The 17,559-nt window shown below is 35.2% G+C and overlaps 2 protein-coding genes and 1 long non-coding RNA gene across 4 annotated transcripts in view; 2 read left to right on the forward strand and 1 right to left on the reverse strand.

The window, feature by feature from the left end:
- Positions 1 to 5,162, forward strand: part of LOC105672584 (uncharacterized) — a 176,994-nt gene extending 171,832 nt beyond the window's left edge. For both annotated transcript variants that reach the window (XR_001100847.2, XR_010890039.1), the window contains exons 7-8: positions 3,579 to 3,656; positions 3,818 to 5,162. This is a non-coding gene — a long non-coding RNA (uncharacterized lncRNA). The remainder of the gene's footprint in view (positions 1 to 3,578; positions 3,657 to 3,817) is intronic.
- Positions 5,163 to 10,272: 5,110 nt separating this feature from the next.
- Positions 10,273 to 15,504, forward strand: LOC105672583 (exosome component 1 Csl4). Its single transcript, XM_012367618.2, has 9 exons — positions 10,273 to 10,538; positions 10,617 to 10,732; positions 10,800 to 11,048; positions 11,139 to 11,220; positions 12,193 to 12,423; positions 12,501 to 12,812; positions 12,876 to 13,063; positions 13,129 to 13,280; positions 15,253 to 15,504. The coding sequence occupies exons 1-8, from the start codon at positions 10,502 to 10,504 to the stop codon at positions 13,264 to 13,266; spliced, it is 1,353 nt and encodes a 450-aa protein (XP_012223041.1). The 5' UTR covers positions 10,273 to 10,501; the 3' UTR covers positions 13,267 to 13,280; positions 15,253 to 15,504.
- On the reverse strand, positions 13,411 to 17,404 carry LOC105672581 (WD repeat-containing protein 91). The gene is made up of 8 exons (XM_012367616.2): positions 17,080 to 17,404; positions 16,461 to 16,725; positions 15,841 to 15,956; positions 15,416 to 15,603; positions 15,023 to 15,341; positions 14,827 to 14,948; positions 14,097 to 14,751; positions 13,411 to 14,012 (listed from the first exon to the last, which is right to left on the reverse strand). Exons 1-8 carry the CDS (start codon positions 17,197 to 17,199, stop codon positions 13,863 to 13,865), a joined length of 1,935 nt encoding a protein of 644 aa, XP_012223039.1. The 5' UTR covers positions 17,200 to 17,404; the 3' UTR covers positions 13,411 to 13,862.
- Positions 17,405 to 17,559: the final 155 nt, after the last annotated feature.

Below are 17,559 nucleotides of genomic sequence, written 5' to 3' on the forward strand. Positions count from 1 at the left end.
GATGCGCGAATTCACCTCTCGCATAACTGAACGGCATGAATAATTCAGGCCGAAATAATAATGTGTGCACGTGCTATAATCATACAAGTCAAATATAATTACACCGAGGCAGAAAGCGGGGGGACGAGGAGGGCTTAACGGGCGTCGGCGGGCGAGCGGGTCGCGAGTAGTGAAATATCAACGTGTCAGGATCGCGCGCGCGTTATCAACAACGTAACTCGCGATAATTATGTCCGCCGAATTACAATTATCGCCACGGTTAATTCATATTCATTTTTCGTCGTCGTCAACAGATGCAGCTCACTGTCGACGTACACATTATTTTTCCATAATAACTTGTGTCTTCAATCGAAGAATCTACAGAAGTGAATCTGTGAGAATTGATCTTTTGTAAATAAATTCTTATCATTGGCGAGTGAATCGGGTTTAGTGTTCCAAATCCACTCGAAAATGAAGACGACACCCACGCTCGCAGGTGTGAATCTATTCGGATAGTTCGTAAGGCCATTCAAACGAGCAGTCGATCTCTCGCGCTGACGTCGTCAAATTGACTGTCTGATTGACTCCGCAACGACAACGCGTTTTCGACTACGCCTATCTGATTCCATCTTTTTTTCGGTATCCCGGCCGATGAATAATGTATGTCTCAATTACTAGCGTTACTGCCCCGCCAATGACGGATCACAAGGACGCGGAGAGGTTTCTCGGTGAGCATGATACTACGCGTCTTTACACCGAAAATTGAGCCGCGATGAGTTTTATATTACATCTTATCTGTCATTTGATTAAATCAATTTTAATTAAAATTAATTAAAAAATTAATTAAAAATTTACTTTCCTAAATATTTATCAATACTGCTCACAAGCGCGAAGAAACGTTGAAATATTAATTATAATCAACCTAAATTGAAACGTCAAACTCATGCCGTCTCATGTTACTTTTATCGATGGAATCGTCCGCGACTCATTCTCGTTGTCATTCGCGAGAAGTCACATTTGCGACTCTTCGTTCTATATTATTACATAATTGCACGTCGTTTCATCACGTCGGTAACCTCGGCGAAGACGAGTAGCTGCACCGCGTTGATTAAACGTCATTCTTGCGCGCAGATATTCGTAATGACCTGCCAGCCGGATATCCCGTGAAAAAAAATCCGCGCCTAATGCGCGCGCGTGTATATGTAAAGCCGCGCCGCGATTAACCAGCCAGAGATCGCATCCGATGATGACGACAATACTTCCGATTCTCATCGCTGTTTTCCTGTGTTACATCGCGGTGCTTAATTGGCATTAGATGTTAATCTGCGTACGCTTGTTATACTTTCATAAAAATAAAACAAAATCGAACGGTGCGAACTTATATCGCTTTCGCGTATCATTAATAATACCATTGAAACAATAAACAACTGTAAAGAATTTTAATTTTTTTGTTTTTTAATTCCTCTTTTTTTAAATTGTAATTTTTAAACCTGTCAAAGAAATCTCCAATTTGTTTAACACCACGCGCAATCCTTGTTTCGAAAAAATATATCAGAAGATTGATGACCAAATGTGATGAATAATGGAGGCTTTTTGATAAATTAATTTTGAGCATAATTGTCGGTTAGACAATTCGATCGGTTGCAAAAGCGAGGAGGAATTAAGCCGGGCACGAATATGCATACACGTCGTGTTCTCGAAAGATTAGCCACCTCGCTCGATACGATCACGCCCGCAAAAAGAATAAAACGACAAATTAATTTGCTCCCGGGTATGCTTTATCTGCCGCTTAAATGCAAATCGGCAGCAATTCGTCTTGCTCATTCCGTTGCCGCGAGCAATAAAATGTTTTCGTAAATTAAGACGTTAGCCAGACACGGTTATCCGCCGGAAAGAAGCAGTAAGACTTATCGCGGATATACAAAAAAGCGAAACAATGGGATTAGAAAAAAAATTAACTAAAAGTAATAAAGATTTTCTTGCAAACTTTTAAAAAAATTTCTCGCGCGTACGAAAATGTTTCAAATCAATTAAATTCTTTTTCAACAAATTTAGTCGTCTAATTTTGCAATGTAAACTTCGTAATAAAATTATAGTTAATATATTATGATTTTTGATACATGAAGAAATTAATACCTCTTTACGAAAATGTTTTTTTCTTTGGAATAAATTTTGCATATTGCTATGTAACATGTTATAAAACGTTAACTCGAGTTAGGGTCGTTTTTCTTATCTGGCTTGCATCTGCCGTCCTAAAAGAATGAGCGCATCACCAGGGCCGAATGTACGATTTTGTGGTCCCTAAGCTATGATCTTAAAGAGGCCCTCTCTTATTAACAAAAAATACATTTTTTTAAATCTTTTCTACACTAAAGAAGCCCCCTTATAATGTGAGGCCCCTAAGCTGTAGCTTATCTAGCTTATGTGTAGATCCGGCACTGATTGTGTCATTGCTACGCAAAGTGAACGTGAGATGTCACCGCATTTCTTGATACCTATTGAATAGGCTTGACTGCCGTATCATTATTTACATTCAAATGAAAAACTACAGCATGTTCCTTCATTTGTTTTCTTCTTCCAAACACTTCGTTAGAAAGGCTCCTGTATATCGTATTCAGTTATCTGCAGCTAGTCAGTTGAAACAGACACAATGTCACAAGTAAAATTAACTAAAGACAACGTGTGGGATTATTATGAAAATCCGCAGAATTGGCGAGCAGAGTGCAAGCTTTGCAAATCAACTTTGATCTACATCAATTTTGGAAATTTTTTAAGTCATTTACGTAAACAGAAGCATACAGACCACTTGGAATTCATAGTAAACAAAAAGCGAAGCGAAATGCCAGATTTATATTACGACAAATTAAAGTCAGTATGTTTAGTTTGTAACCTCATTGTTCCTCATGCAAATTTTCCCGATCACATACAAAACTCACATTCTGTAAAAGAAATGATAGAATATCAAATAATAACAAATAATCGAGAATATTGCAAACAAATTAATAATTTTGACGTGGAGTGTATACTGCTGAATTGTAATGAATCTATACGTCTTGGTATTCAAAATCATATAAAACAGCATTTAAAAAGTCATAAGAACAAATTGAAAAACATGCAAACGGGCGGAATGTGTGTGCCAACTAAAGTCACAAATAAGGAGAAACTATAACACAATTACACATTAATGTTTGAGAATTTTCAAGCAAATTACAAATTTGAAGGATGCACTTTTCGAGGATGTTATATCGATACTACAAAATTTAGAGAACATGTAACGAAATATCATGAAGAAGTTTCTTCATACGAAAAAAGAAACGGAGAAGGATACCCGTAGATGTATTTCAAATATTATGACAAATGTAATTCACAATGTCTTCTCTGTCAAGATTTCAATATTCCAAGGCCTCATGACGACTATTTAAAACATCATTTAACAAAAACGCATTATGACACATTCCCCTTTGATCATAATAGCAGTAATTGGGTGTGGAAATACTGTACAAAGAGTGATGATTTTCGTGTACGATGTAAACTTTGTAACTTTGAAATGAAACTTGATGTTAAATTAATAATTTTAAACTATCATTGTCAAGATACAGATCTGAACAAGCTGACGGAAAGAGCGTATGACATAGCTGGATCATCAGCAAGCCAACCATAAATGAAAAAGAGTGACAGTAAGTTTAATTAAAATTATTGTTAATACAATTATACATATATATATGATTAATCTTAGACATTATTCGAGTCGCATTCTAGCAAAACAGAACTATATATTTGACAGACAATTGGTTTCTCAAACAAATATTTATAAATGTTTATATATGTTTATCCAAAGGTGAATAATGCTAATGGCGATCATGACAGCTAGCACGACAACCAGTACAAAAAACAATCTTAACTTGATGATTGAAACAATCTATAATATGAAAATGAAATAATATATCTCTGACGTGTGATTATTCGTTTCATGTTCATAAAATTATAAATATGTTTATAAATTTACGTTTTATAGGAGATGCAATGTTACATTTTTTAAATTTATTAAGCACGTATTTGAATGTATTTGGTATATTTTGCTTATGTGTAATCTATCTTGAAGTTTATAAACAGTACTTATAATTTTATAAAGTAAAACAGTTTTGTGAACTTACAATCGAGTTTTCGGTAGAGACAAAATTTATCTTATCGACAATAAGTTATTCAACACAGTCACAATACTTTATTTTAATCTTAATTTCTTATGTTTCTACGTTTAGCTTGGTCATATGTGTAGCCTGAACATTTATTGTACTTTAGGTAATTTAGACTTATTATGACTCCTTAATTATTATTATATTATATTAGAGGTTTCCGAACTATGATACTAATATAATAATGATTATTGGTAAAATACGAGTATGTAAATTTAAATTTTCTTATTACATTTGACCTATAAAATTGATAATGCTTTCAATATAATAAAAATATAAATTTATCACTAACGAAATGCATGCTGTAACAGATGTGAGATGATTTCTTTATACAACTGAAAAATATTCAATACAAACGCTAATTTTATTATTTGATTATTTTATTTAGTAACTTTTTTATTCGTTTGTTTAATCAGAAACTAACGCCTGTCAGTTAAATTCGACAATCAAGATTTCTCAAATGTTTACAACCAACAAAAATCTGCAAAATATTATAACGACACATTTTCTTAATTATTATAATCAAAAATATAATTGAAGAAATTAAAACGGTTTGAACGACTTATAAATTCATTGAGTTTTAAACTTTATAATTATTTTTTATTAAAAATGTAAGCTGCGATCATGACACTTCAAAAAACTATAACTTAAATACATTGGGAGAAATGTAAGCAAATCTATAAATTATGTATTAATCTCTGAAATATTACAAATATCTTTAAAATTAAGTCATTTTACTATTTTAAAATTACGCTTATTTGAAATTTTTTAAATTACTTACTTAATGCTGTCAATGCTTGCGTGATGTTCAGTTTGATACATAATTTTAAATATGGTAATAACACATTTTGTAATTTATAATAATTTAGCATAATTAATAGTATTAATATAAGTGTAATTAGAGATTGAGTGTGGAAGTTAATACATGGCATGCGATAATAATTATTGTACTTCAAATACATATGCATCAAAATATACGTATAAAAATGATTCTTTATTTGATTATTCTATACAAATATTTCGTATGACCCTAAAAAACAAAAAAATTAAAAAGATTTTCTTCGAATAACTATGCACAATTTTCTTCTCTACTTACATTTCCGCTTTATATCAGAAATTTTAAACGAAATAAAGGAAATCACATTAACATATTAATAAAATATGTAACAAAAATTAATGTTATTCTAAGCAATATAGTTTTAACAAAATATTTATAAATCATTAAAAAATCAAATTATTTGTAAAAAAAAAATAAAAATATTGCATAATATATGCAAAATGACAAAATACAAAAAAGTATAGATAAATACGCATTTTTATATATCTGCAATTTACGTACACTGAAAGAAAGTTGTGTAATATTTGGATTATAATAGCATACTAATAATTGTAATCACGATACTCATTTTTATAGAAATTGTTAGTATAACGTTAGCAATTTAATAACCTTTACGTATTGTATTGACAAAAAATCAACCATATTGTTAGGACATCTATAAAAATAATCGGTGCCAAGAAACATTATAAAAATGGGTTGCTGCTATCATTCATCTTTCTGAGTGTATGACTTGCATTTATCGCAATATCAATACATTTGTCAAATTCTATTGTATTTGATACAGTAATTATTTAAGATATAAATAATTAAATAATAATATTTCTTCAAATATTAATTGTTCAAAGAATAAAAAATAACATGTTTAGTGCAGGATTGTGTCCAGGGTCGGATGTACGATTTTGTGGCCTCTAAGCTATGATCTTAAGGAGGCCCTCTCTTATTAACAAAAAATACATTTTTTTAAATCTTTTCTATACTAAAGAGGCCCCCTTATAATGTGAGGCCCCTAAGCTGTAGCTTATCTAGCTTATGTGTAGATCCGGCACTGCGCATCACGTGCCGCCTATTAATAACGTCAGACGAATAAAACTTTTCGCGGTATCTGCGATTGTCATCCTGTGACGCGACGAATTCCGCAGCGCCACACCAAAATCTCCCGAATCATCCTGATCATCCTGTCTTGCTACTATAGTAGCACTGTTTTGACTTTCACTATATATCGACGCTTCGCTTCTGTACGCTTCGACGTGCCGTACAATTCAATTGAATTAATGTCGCATTTTTAGTAGTTTAAAAATTGTTAATCTTGTCTGATTATTTCGTTTTTTTTTTTTTTTTTACTAAAAAGTGAAACTTAATATATTCGGCGCTAAATTTTATTCAGCCAATATTTAAAATCCTTAAATTAATCACCAGATTGTTGTTAATAGCTTCACATATTTATACTTTCTTAAATTTATCAGATCTTATTATTTGTCCGATAAGAATAAATTTAGAATGAAGTTAATATTCATGGATGTTAGAAGAAAAATGTGGAAAGAGCCAGGCTAAACGCTGATTGCCTGAGAAACCACATGTCTCAACCGGTCTTAAGCAGTCCATTCTCGTATCGTTTACTCTATAAAACTCACAAACGACTCAATTCTCGTTCCTACAAGCCCTTTTCGTCCTCCCGAATTCGTCGGAAACGTGATCAACATCGCGGAGCGGGCTCTCTTAATCTAAACTCCATCTCCCCGCGACCCTTCCCGCTTCTACAACGTCTCCGGAAAAGCGGACCCGACCGTCATCACGACCCAGTTCACTTTCCCGCGCGGGAGAATCTTCGGTGCCGGCCCGGGCAGGAGGGACTCAGCCGGAGACCTCGCGGGGGCCCCTTTATGCTGCGTGTTCTCTTCGGCACATGTCACCGCGTCATGCGGCCGCGATTTCGGTCCCCGCCCCGTCCCGCGCGTACGTGTCGCGCATCCGCGAGCATCTGATACAGCCGTAACAAATGACATCGTCGAACCGGGCGTACAGTATAGTCGAGGGCCGGCTATCTCTTCATCTCGCGGACGACGGCGACGGCGCAAGTATTGCCGGGTCCGACGGCGCCGCGGGCCCCGTCGGATTCTGGACAACACTTGGCCGGTCGACCGGGACGGCCGAGCCGGCTCAAGGGTTGTCGTGCGAACCCGCGCGTCGACACGCAGCCCGACCGGTCAGTACTTTCGCCGCGCGTTTAAGGGTGGCTTAAGCGGAGCCCTAGTTAGAAGACATGACGCCGGGTTATGAGCCCGACGCGCGGAGGAAGGCTTTCGTTGTAACACGTGTTGCTAACCGGTTCCACCTTAATTGTCTTAAACAGGCACCATCATAATTCTGAGTTTATCTCTCTGCCGGGCAGCCGGCAGGCGCGCAGTCAACGTCGCGACGTTTTTCGCCGTTCGTCCCCGCTCGCGGCGACTTCGCGCACTAATGGCGATTTTGAAATCGACGAGGCGATTCGTTACACTTGATAATAGTATAACGAAAGGAGTAATAGAGATCGAACTGTGTTCGGCGGTGCTGAATTATAATCGCGGGAGAGAAAGCACAAAGCGAACACTCGGCGCGGCGCGAACATCATTATTATCATCATGCCAAAAGCGACTCGGACTTCCAAATGTAATGAAATATGATCGCGTGATGATTTATAACGCGAGCGTCGACTCGCGGGCTCAGTCGCTTTCTCGAAGTCTCCATTCCATAAATTACACAATGATTTTCACCTCTCCTCCGCAATTACGCTCTTTGTAACGCTTATTTGCGCGCATTCCTACTTCTGCGCTCTTATACTTCCGAAGAAGGTCCTCGAACGTTTAATATAAAAAGCGTTGTTTCAGCTATATTTTAACAGCAAAGGTTTTCAAGCGCGCGTGCACGCGGCAGAGTATGATACTTGATAAGATACGAAAAAGGGTCGGGCTGAAAAATTCGGGACCCCGGGGTCGTGTCCTGACGATCGTGAAGGAAGGGCCGGGGCCGAAATTAAGTTTGCGAGGCACGTCCCCGCGTCGTGGCGCGGCGCGAAGCGAGCGCGGCTTTCGGTTCGCCGTGCGACAGTGTCAGGACATTAACCGTGAAGTATCCATCACTGCCTTACCGAGAAACCCACGACACGACGGTGTTCCGACTTGGGTGGATCAGGTCAGATAAATGTAATAGTCCATAGTTCAGCTTGCTAACAAGGCTAGTCTCCCCTAGATCCGAGATAAAGCCGCGGTACAGCTGGCTCCGGAGCCGCTCATAATGAGGCCTAGTAGGAACCGATCGCCGATTAGGGCATTCTTCGACGATACTTCATCAATCATCCGGAATCGCCGCCGGATTCGTTATGCAAAATCCGCGCGCGCGCACGTTTAATATTTACAATTTCGTGCGCTCGCTTCATCGTTGAATGTTGAAGAAAAAAAAAATTTACGAAGTATCTCTCAAAAATTTCTATGTCCTTCACGCATGCTTGCCGTCTTCTGATGTGAAAAGATACAGCATAGTTGCCTCGATATTATTCGCTATAATTTTCAATGACTCACCACAGCGAGTCACCGAGATGAACGAGGCGTTTGGAATGATTTGTCGCACCTAGTTTGATAAATATCGCAAACAAAATGACTGTTAATCATCGCGGTTTATTTCAGCAGAACGCCGTATTAATTTATGCCCGAAAATAATCTGTTAGCCGCCAGTCGCGCTCTTTCGATTAATGATATCGATAACATTATTATCGCCGCCCATTGTATATACAAAGTGTCCCGAAATCATCGAGTTTTCAATAAATACGTTGAATCATTTTTTTTCTTAGAAAAAAGTTCAAGCAATTTTGCAATTTGCAATTTTGTGTATCTTAGTAACTAAACTTTAAATTGCACTTCTATTAAAATTTAATTACTACATATTGATTTATTATTTATTTACTACCTCAAAACTTTTTATTTGCGGAAAAACCTTTATTCTGAATTGTTAATTTCTTGAAAAATATTGATAATTGATCTTTTTGTTAAAAAAAACGTTGATTTTATATTAGTCAAACAATGATTAAAAAGATATCCGATGCATTTAGGACACTCAGTATGTGTCTCGCGCGTTCATCTAAAAACCGGACTTCTCACATATTAACGGCTCATCTTTCGCAACGCAACAAAACGAGACCCGCGAGATACATCGGCGCGCGTTTCGTGGAGCAGCACAGCTTCCCACGTGTTGATTAAGTTGAAATTTATTATTAAACCCCGCTGATATGTGTTCGCCGTGGCATTCGCAGCGCGATGCGATCCACTCACAGCTTTACGACGAGGAGCTTTAATTTACTCGGGAACGCGCATTAATCATTTATCGATGATTAACTCGTAGCCGCCGATAAAACTGGGAACGGTTCTCGATATTGTACACAAAGACCAACGAGAATCGAGTGAAACCTTTTAAATATTTTCTTTACAAGCACTGAATACTATTGTGCATTATTTGTATATGCCATGCAATTTTTCCGATATAAGATTAATACAAGTTATCTGTTTTTAATTATACTTATATTAATTTTAGAGTTTTAGCAAGAAAAAATAATTATTGCTTTGATCAAAATATCTTAAATACATTTCACAATATCTCGCCAAAAATGTCGTAAAATAATTATTTTTACTTATCTATCTACTGCTAAGTATTAGAAATTGTATTAACTCTTTCTAATTCTGGGATTTTATTTGAAATCATTAATTTTTAATTTATGTTGTGCTCGTGCTATAAATTCTGCATATGTAAGGTTAGTTTTTTTGCATTAATGCATTTCCAATTGCAATTTTTAATATATTATAACTGGATTAGTATTAGTAATAAAATATATAATAAATCAGAAAATGTTATCTTAGTAGTCAAAATGCAGATGGAAAAAGTTCAATATGATTACAAAACAACGACTGACCTGGTGATGACCATGCATCCATTACGCTTTCAATGTATCACCAGATCTGCTTCAATCAGTAAACAATATAAGATACACAAAACTGAATATGCGAACACTTTATTAGACACTTACAATGGTTTTTCGAGAGAGTCACTTTTACGATAACAATCGCGAGAAAATTCGATTCGAATGCGAATTGTGATGCGCTGCGTTCTATCACGATTAAAAATTTATGCATAAATGATACTGCGGTTTTTGAAGTTGCTGCTATTTTAATTACTTATTTGCACTGAACCGCCATCGCGCATCATAGCGCTGTTTGCAATCACGTGACTATGCGACTACTTATAGCAATAATGCCAACCTGAAAAATTACAACACGTGGTCAACGTAACCTATTATATTCTGTCAAATATATATCATTTTTATTAGATTTCATGTTTGAAAATGAATAATATACACACCCATACTTTTTGATATCTTTTATATAAATTATTAATGTATTATCTGAATTAATATTTTCTATAAATAAACTTTAAATTATTACTATATATTATAAAATAGAAGATCATGAACGGAAGCGAAGAACTTATTATCTGTGTGCCCGGTAATTATTTTGACATTTTATATAAGTTAATTATATAAATTTAAACTAAATTTTGTTAAATTTTTCAATATTTTATAGGTCAAAGATTATGTGTATCTGACAAAGTTAACATAGCCGGACCTGGAACTTATGAGCAGCAAGGTTACATCTATTCAAAGCTTGCTGGAATTGTAAAATTAATAACAGATGACAAAGTAAGTCCTGCACATTCTTGTATGTAAAATATTGAAACAAATAAATTTTAAATGCACATTGTTACAGACTCGCACAATTGAAGTACATGGCATAACGGAGCAAAGTATTGTTCCCGCACCAGGGGACATTGTAACAGCTATGGTCACTGTGGTGAATCAAAGATTTTGTAAATGTAGCATCAAGTGTATAGGTGACATAGTATTGACAAGACCTTACAGGGGAATTTTGAGAAAAGAAGATGTCAGAATTCTGGAAAAAGACAGAATAGAAATGTACAAATGTTATCGACCTGGAGATATTATTCTCGCGAGAGTTGTATCCTTTAACTCTATATTTCTTTTGTATGAGACATTTATATGTCAGGAGTACTTATACAATTTTGTGGTTTCCTATACTTTTCAATAGATGCCAATGACAGAAGCACATACTTACCAATTGAGTACCGCAGAAAATGAATTAGGAGTAGTTATAGCTCATAGTGAAGAAGGTGAGAATTTTATATCTTTTTATCTTCCCTTTATTTGTTTTATTAATGATTTATTTTATACAGGCCATGTCATGGTACCAATTAGCTGGACACAAATGCAGTGCCCAAAATCTTTTAGCAAAGAATTCCGAAAAGTTGCTAAAGTTGTGCCAGAACATGTTGTAGCAGAAACCAATAGCAAATGAATTACACACAATACATTATTCTTTTTATATATTTTGGACTATCAAACAATTTTGGAAAATCAAACAAAAAGTGGAAAAATATAAGCATAATATGATAAATAACATAAGCATAATATGATTAATATAAGCATAATTAATGCTGCTAGAAAATAATCAGTAATTTATTGCAACGACTAATAAAAGTTCGACTTCTTCAATTTCAATTAATTTTTTATTTATATTTTTGTTTTATTTAACATTTAAGTGATGATGAACTGTTTATTCATCCTTTTCCATTCCTTTTCCGTCAGTTTATTGTTAGCGCTTAACAATTGGCAGCACTGGCAGTCTAGATGTAAATATTTATGTGCATGTTGGTGCATACAATTTACTTTTGTTAAAATATTTCACAATAATTGTCATTGTCATATAACACAAATAAACGAGAATGGCAGAAGCATCATTTTCAAAGCCGCTAGACACTGAAACATTAAATTACACTGCTGGTGAGTGCTAATCATAATTTGTGAGGTTAGATATTGATTCACGTGTATATACATAGAATACATAGAAAAAGAAGTATGAAAACAAATAGAGAAAGCACATTTCTGACATGTTTTAATTATTAAAATTTAATTAATCCAGATAACAAGAATTAATTTCAAATAAACTATATTCTCATTTATTGACTAACTTTACCACAAATTGTTACATTAATAAAACAACATGGTTCCTTATTGAATATAACTATTGCAGGATTAATGTAACAAAATAAATGCTCACTAAATCTCTAATATTTTTTTAATAGAAATTCGACAAATGATGCATGGATTTGGCGATAATAGTGAACCATTGCATGAGTCTGCAAAAATCATAGAGGATGTTGTGTTGCAACAAATGAGAACAATTGTCAGGAAAGCATATGAAATTGCGGATAGGCGAGCTGTTGCAAAAAAGAATAACATCATTAACGGAGAAGATCTTCTCTTTTTATTGCGCAAAGACAAAATCAAGCTTCAGCGTCTTGTGAGATATCTTGGTAAATATAATAAAATCTTTGAGTTACACATATTATCCATTATTGCTCTTTATAAATACAATAACACCTTTTTTCAGAACTTAAGGAACTGGGAAGCTCAGCTCAAAAAATTTTGACGAGTGATATTCCACAAAACATTGTAGATTCTTCTGAAATAGACAGCAAAAAGAAACTGCCATTTCAGAGTTTCCTGGAACAGATTGACAATACAGGTGAACTTCTTGAAAATTCATCTACTGTGGATGAAATCAAACACCGTCGATCCATTCGTGCGGACATTGCGACAAGAACAATGGACGAAATACGTTACATGAGATTTAGCAAATCCCGTCGCGTATCCTTTGCGAACAAAAATCGCCACAAATTCAGCGATTGGATTTGCTTGGACGGTAATGTCTTAATCAACTATATTGTATAATTTATTATTATATAACTATATTTTGTAATTACAGGCGATTATACAATATCAAAGCAAGCATACACAATCTTAAGTTATCTTGCGTATGAGACAGTTGCTCAAATTGTTGATTTCGCTTTTTTGGTTCGGCAAGATCAAGAAAAAATGCGTAGCGATGCCATAGATCGGCAACGACTCAATTACATTAATCCGTTCACATACAAACCATATTATCATGCAAAAGTACGTATTATAATTATTGAAAGATGTATAACTTTAAATGACAAATTACATATTTTTCTTTGTAGAACTTTGTAACAAAAGCACTGACTCCTTCAGAGATAACTGAAGCCCTTAGGAGATATTGGTCTCCGCAGTTAGATATAACAGGACCATTCAACAGATGGTCGATGAGAAGACCGCATTTAAAACTCCTTTCCTGTTAAATCTAAAGAAAAAGGTAAGAAGCTCAATATAATGTCAATCATTAAAAAATTTCAATGAAAAAAAATCTTCGTAAAATATTACTGTTGCACAATCATAATTATCTAGTTACAAAAAACTTGGGGAATAATACATCACACATACAATTTTAAAATTGACTCGTATTTATTGACATTTTCTTGATCTCTTGGACACGTTTCTCACTTCCCTAATCGTGATTTTACACGAGACCATTAATTTTTTATTATATTACAAAACTGATTGTGAGTAAAATTGTCATGTATCGATAATTTCTGAGATCATTCTTCCATATAATAATTATAATATCCTCTGTACATTTCACATTTTGTAGTATCCCTGATTGCTTTTCAAAGATAAAAGACAAATGATTCGAGTCACCACTTCTCAACTACCAGTAATACGTTGGCATTCATTGTATTTACCATAAAATATTTGGATTTCTTTTTCTTTTACACAAATTATCAATACTTTGCGAGTTTCATACAGTGAATAAGATAATATCTACAAGATCTTTCATTAATATCATTAGCAACTATCCGTTTTAGGAATTTACACAAATGCTAATCTTGTTTTTATATCATGGTGAGAGTAGCGTCGAGACTCGCACTTTTCCTTCCGCACCCCCGGTTATGCAAATTCCCGATTGATTGGCACTCGACCAGTCGCAACACAAAGTACCCTTGTGTCCACCTAACTCCAAACTCTTTCCTTGTGAGCCTGGTGGCACCTAGTCAAACAGAAACATCACACATATCAGCATAAGTTATAAAAATCCACATATTTTTGTGTTACTGTATAAAACAATCTATACCTTATATATTTTTCCTCCCGCCTGAGTGCAGAGTAGCATATAATTTCCGCTCTGATCAAAAGTGAACAGTTTTCCGTGAACAGGGTTTTTCTCGATGTCAATTTTGGTCTCCCACACTACATTTTTCGGGTGATTCAGGTTTCTTTTGATTAAATTACCGTCTTCGCTTTGCGTACATAAGTTTGTAAAGTCGTTTGTTAACTCTATATCGATTATCGGGCTAGAGTGCCAGTCGGAAATGTCTAATACCTCGTATCGCCTCAGATCATATACCAATGTATTACCATTAGACAGTCCTGCGATAAGTAATTGGCCGTTATGATTAAACGTGGAACATAAAACGGTGGCACACTCATCCAGCGGCAATGTTCTTTCAAGTTTTTTCGTTTTAATGTCGTACAGTAACAGTTTGCCCTCGTTGGCATCCGACACGGAACAAATGAACGTCGATTCCATTGGATTGCAAAGCAAATTGACGATTCGCGAATTCTCGTGCTGGATATCCCAGAGTGTCTTGCAGTCTCGAGTGTCGTTCAGCTGGATCAAACCGTTGCTGTCGCCGTGCAAAAAATAGCGTTCGTTTTTTGATACCCAGTCCAACGAAGTAATAGCTTTATTGGAATTTGTCGTGCCGGAAGTGAATGTCCTAACAGTCCTGATAAAATGTTAATAGTAAGAAATACGTGTCAATGCTGTATCTGTAGAGAAAATTATGTAAACGTGTTATTACTGTGGTGAAGGAATCGGTGTCCATATTTTGATGATACCGTCGGCGTCTCCCGTCGCGACGTAGGATCCACTACTGTTACTCTTACATTGAATTATGGAGGTTTTATGCTCGGTATATTCCTCCTATAAACATTATACACGAATAATTAGAATTAAGTAGCAATAGAAATTTCTCAGGTTTAGTAATGATTTGTCACCTGACTTAGAAGGATATAACTGGAGTCCATCTTTTCCTTAGTTTTCCTCTCGACAGTAGTATCTATAGAAGAGTCTCTTTTCCTAGAACTACTTAATCTTGAATCACAGCTGATGCTCCTCTTGGCGGAGACTGCCTCAGACTTGCTGACCGAATTCATCCGTCCTTTCACGTTTGTCCGCTTCGTCGAGATCGTTTCAGATTCCGCAACTCTTTTTGCGTTTGTTGCAGATTTTCTACTTAAAATTGGACTGGACCCGCCGCCTATGTTTCTTATGAGATTCCTCAGGGTCTTAGGATTTTCCAGTAATGGCGATTCTCTGTTATTTAAGTATCATTAAGCATGTTAGATTATAGATCATTATTTTTTATAGTATAATCGACGTGAACGTACTGAGCAATAATGTAAAAATCGTCCATAATTGGGGGATGTTGAGGTGTTGGGCCCGGATTTACATCCAATACATTTTCTATCCTAACAGATTCGCATAACCGTTGCTTTAGCATTTCATTCTCCTCTTGTAATCGTTTTAACTTATTTGTGTCCTCGTCCATCGTGAGTAATGTCGGCACTGGCATACACTATAAAATAATAGAGTACATTAAATTTTGTAGTATTATATTTTATACCATAAGCATAACTTATCTTCATTATATGAAAACATAACAAATTAATATTATAAAATACTCATTTAAAGACACATTGGAATAATGTGTGTATTTATTTTGATTGATTTTTTAAACGATATATTTTTATAACGAAAATAATATTTCTACTTTGAACACATATGCAATAAACTTAGGTATCTTTTTACCTACTTGAAAAATTGTTGCTAGGAAATTATGTAAGGACATCAATATAGTATCGTGCCACTGCTTACTAAAATAAACGGAATAAGTTGGATTGTCTTCAGGATTTTTAATAAAGGGGAGTGCTGTAATATAGCAAAACATACAAATTATAATTTTATAAAACCGTGATATCGTAAAAGACCTTGCAGAATTCTTTTGGAAAATGGCTTTCGGTTAAATTTTCTGAAAATTTGCAATATGATAGTTCTTCATGTGTAGATCAAAAGTGTCAATGGGTGCAAAGTCTGAAAAATTATAGTTTTTGAGTTATATCCGTTCGAAGTTGGTGTTTTTCCGCACTATCGCTCGAGACTCAATGGCCGAGTCACCGATCACGCGCGTGACGCTGTGCTTCAGGAGCATCGCCACATCATAATGCAATATGCCTCATACTGCTGTAAAATGCCCAAAATACCAACTTCAAACGGCTGTAACTCAAAAGCTATAATTTTTCAGATTTTGCGCCCATTGATACTTTTGATCTACATATCAAGAACCATCACATTGCAAATTTTTAGAAAATTTAACCGAAAGCCATTTTCCATAAGGATTCTGCGGGGTCCTTTGTGAATGAATATGAAACATACCAAACCATTCTTTCCATTCTGAGTGGCCCTGCAATTCCGGCGCCATTTTAGTAAAAAATTCCAGAATCCTATCTTGCTTGCCATTCATGGATGCATTCACCAAATACATTTTTAACACAGAGTTCTCTAATTTCCTGATTGCAAGAGTAAAACAACTGTCTAATCGACTAAATATTCTAGTATCGAAGTGTCCCCATAGTTCTCTCAATGAGGTCAAATCATAATTGTGTATGTATTGGACTAATTGATCAACCATTTTATCTACCTGTTAAATATTATCAAACAGAACAATTTTTTAGTCAATTATATATTATAACAATTGAGCGTTGCAGAATACTTTTAAACTATTATGCTAGCTTAACATAAATATTCCTAAGCATAAATATATACACAATTAATAGTAAGGTCTTTGTTAATATATAAAATAACATATCTTTTTGCATAAAAAACATATAAACATACAAAGCATATCATATGCATAATGAAGCGAACATGACTGATAAACAGTGATGTAAAACCGACAGAAACATATTACGCGATTATCTTGAACCTTGACTCATTTTAACAAGCGATATCCTTATCGTTATATTGTTTATTTTTATTTTGCAATTTTTCTCACCCTAAATCCCTTTTCCTTATCCGCCTTCAAGTCATTGTCGAAGACTTTCAGTGTCTGAGTTAAACCCCTGAAGATCAAATAATCCTTGACCAATTCATCCACATACTGCACGTGAGACATTTTCCCTCCAAAATACCAGCCGTTTTCGCCAAGTACCCACAACTGTATGTTGTCATCCTTCAGCCATCTTGGCTTCCAACTACTTCCAACTGAAGGCCATCACACACAAAATGACATAACTGCATATGCATAGCATAAGACCGTTTCGACCAATGAACATCTAGCATAAAGGCACCATATTGATTTACATAGCATGCTCATTGGTCGAGAAGGTCTTATGCTATGCATATGCAGTTATGTCATTTTGTGTGTGATGGCCTTGAAGCTGCGTAAAGCGCAAATGCGCTTTACGGAACGCAACCTGAAAGTGCTACCTAGTGCTACCTGAGAGAAGACTGAGAGTGGACATGCCCGCATTTT

This window comes from Linepithema humile, chromosome 4 (genome assembly GCF_040581485.1).
Source record: "Linepithema humile isolate Giens D197 chromosome 4, Lhum_UNIL_v1.0, whole genome shotgun sequence".
NCBI lineage: Eukaryota > Metazoa > Arthropoda > Insecta > Hymenoptera > Formicidae > Linepithema > Linepithema humile.